General features: G+C 51.6%; 1 protein-coding gene across 1 annotated transcript; it reads left to right on the forward strand.

Annotated features, from left to right (window-relative positions):
- Window positions 1–715: 715 nt before the first annotated feature.
- Window positions 716–1,102, forward strand: LOC145127805 (uncharacterized). The gene has a single exon (XM_079062932.1). It carries the CDS (start codon window positions 716–718, stop codon window positions 1,100–1,102), a length of 387 nt encoding a protein of 128 aa, XP_078919058.1.
- Window positions 1,103–2,610: the final 1,508 nt, after the last annotated feature.

The following is a 2,610-nucleotide window of genomic DNA, read 5'->3' on the forward strand; positions in this document are numbered from 1 at the left end:
GGACGAAACACCGCCGCCCACGGCGGTCAACAGAGCAACACTAGGTGAGGGAAGCTCTACGATAACCACCAACACCGCCTCGCAACCGGCAACTCACCAACCAAGAACAACTCTGGCGGGGCCACTCTTAACCACATCCCTTCAGATGCCGCCATTCTTTGTACCACCAACGCAGCAACCACCATCGGTCCACCCAACGATGCTACCACCAGGCCAAGTTCTCAACATTCAGCCGCCGTTTTCAGTGCCACCATTCAATCAAGTGACGGGTGGATTGGGCCCAAAGCTTTCCCTACCCCCACTGGCGCAGACTATGGTAGCTCATACACCACCTATCTACTCGATGGCGGGCACGTGGACCAGACCGACCATTGCCCCCAACCATAACCTCCAGCAGGCCTCGACAATCAGCCCTTTAACACCAATACACCCTTTCTCCTCCGGCTATCCTCTCCAGTTGCCATTCCAACAACACCCCTTTTACGGACCAAGTCCAGGCTATCATGCATCGTCGTCATGCGGTTTAAACCTCCAACACTAGTCGCAAGGCACATCAATCGTTCCAACCCAAGACTGCCTTTCTCGCAGCGTTACATCCCCGTTTGTCAAAGAGTTTCTAGACTACGAAATACCAAACACGGCCAAACTGCCAACGCTCAAAACCTATAATGGTACTACCGACCCAGATAGCCACATCGACACGTATGAGTGGACAATGACGTCTCTGAAGCTTGATGAGAGGTTCTGGTGCACATATTTCCCGACGACCCTCGATGGCAACGCAGACACATGGTTCAAGACGTTGCGTCCAGGCAGCATCTCCAATTTCGCTCAACTTAAATACTTATTCCTTACCAACTTCATGCAGCTACGAAAGTACAAAGGAGATTCTCATTCCATAATAGGCTGTAAGCAAAAGGAAGGTGAAACGGTGCGAGAATATTTCACCAGGTTCATAAACGCCACGTTAGACGTGTCGGGACACGACGAGGGACTCATAGCTGGCGTTTTCACGTGGGGACTTTTACCAGGCCCCTTGTCACAAAAGCTTATGGGTAAGAAACCCCAAACGAGGGCCGAGTTAAAGGAGAGGGTAGAATGAGATATGAGGCAGGAAGAAGGCGAGGCAGCAAAACAGGCATACCTAAATGCTATGACGACCAAACGCCACAATCCAAGTCACACGGACTTTCGAGGGGGAAGTAGGCAATTTGGTCAGGTAAGGAGGCCTCAGGCGAGGTTTCGGCCATTCGATAGAGACGACAGACGGAGTCGTCGACCGGAGGTGTACACGGTATCAGAGAAACAACAGCCAGCCAAGTCGCCCAAGAGCCGGTATTGCGAGTACCACAAAAGCAAGACACACGATACTGCCAGTTGTTCGGTACTCAAGAAGGAAATGGACGAAAAGCAACTCAAGGGAGACTTGGTGGAAATAGCGCGGAGCCTGCGCGCCAAATTTGACGCCGAAAACGCCAAGAACGCGCCTCGAGAAGGAGTTCAACCCAAGGAAATATTCATGATACGTAACAAAAGAAGTAGGGAGGCACAGTCGCCAAACCAATGGATCCCCGGTCCCCCGGCGCGAATGCTCACGTTCTCTGCGCAAGACCCCCGTCCTGAGGGATGGAGAGGTGATAACCCATTGGTAATCCAGGCCTCCATCAAGGATGTGACCATACACAGAGTCTACGTCGACACAGGGAGTTCGGTAGACATAATCTATGAGCACTGTTTTCGGCTTCTCCCAGATCGTTGGAAAGACAACCTGAGACCCACGGCGGGGAGGCTGGTCGGATTCACCGGCCACAGCCTGTGGCCGCTGGCACAATTCACCTCCCCCTGACAATCACCAGCCATGATAAACAACGAAAAAAGACGGTCCTAATCGTCTTCGTGGTCATTCGACATTCGACAGAGCACAACATCATCTTGGGTAGGACGGCCCTCCTAAAGCTAGGAGCGGTCCCGTCGACCATGCATGGAATCTTGAAATTCGACACTTCGGTAGGCCCAGCCACAGTACTTGCCACCCCTCCCAGGGAATTGCAATGCTTTACGTTCATGAAGCCAACAGAGATGACTAAGGAAACAAAGAAGCCGCGACAAGACCCGACAAAAGGAAAGGTAGTAATCAACGAAGGATACCCTGATCAACCGGTCAGCATTGGTCACGACCTCCCAGGTCACGTAAGGGAAGCAGTAGTCGACCTACTTAAACAGTACAAGCACATATTTGCATGGACCCCCACAGATATGGTGGGGGTAGATAGGAAGGTCATTGAGCATAAACTGGCGATCAAACCAGGGACAAAGGAAGTAAAGTAGAAAAAAAGGGTCCAAGGAGGGGACCGCAACAGGGCAATTAACGCAGAGGTGGCTAAGCTGGCGGAGGCTGGAATAGTAAGGGAAGTAGTTTTCCCAACCTGGATCGCTAATCCGGTTATGGTGCGCAAGCAAGACGGGTCATGGCGTATGTGCATTGACTTCTCAGACTTGAACAAAGTGTGTCCCAAGGACTGCTATCCCCTCCCAGAGATCGACCAGAAAGTGGAATCACTGCAAGGGTTTAAGCTAAAGTATTTCCTGGATGCATATAAGGGATATCAT

The sequence above is a fragment of the Lactuca virosa genome, chromosome 7, assembly GCF_052849685.1.
Source record: "Lactuca virosa cultivar CGN04683 chromosome 7, Lactuca_virosa_CGN04683_v6, whole genome shotgun sequence".
NCBI lineage: Eukaryota > Viridiplantae > Streptophyta > Magnoliopsida > Asterales > Asteraceae > Lactuca > Lactuca virosa.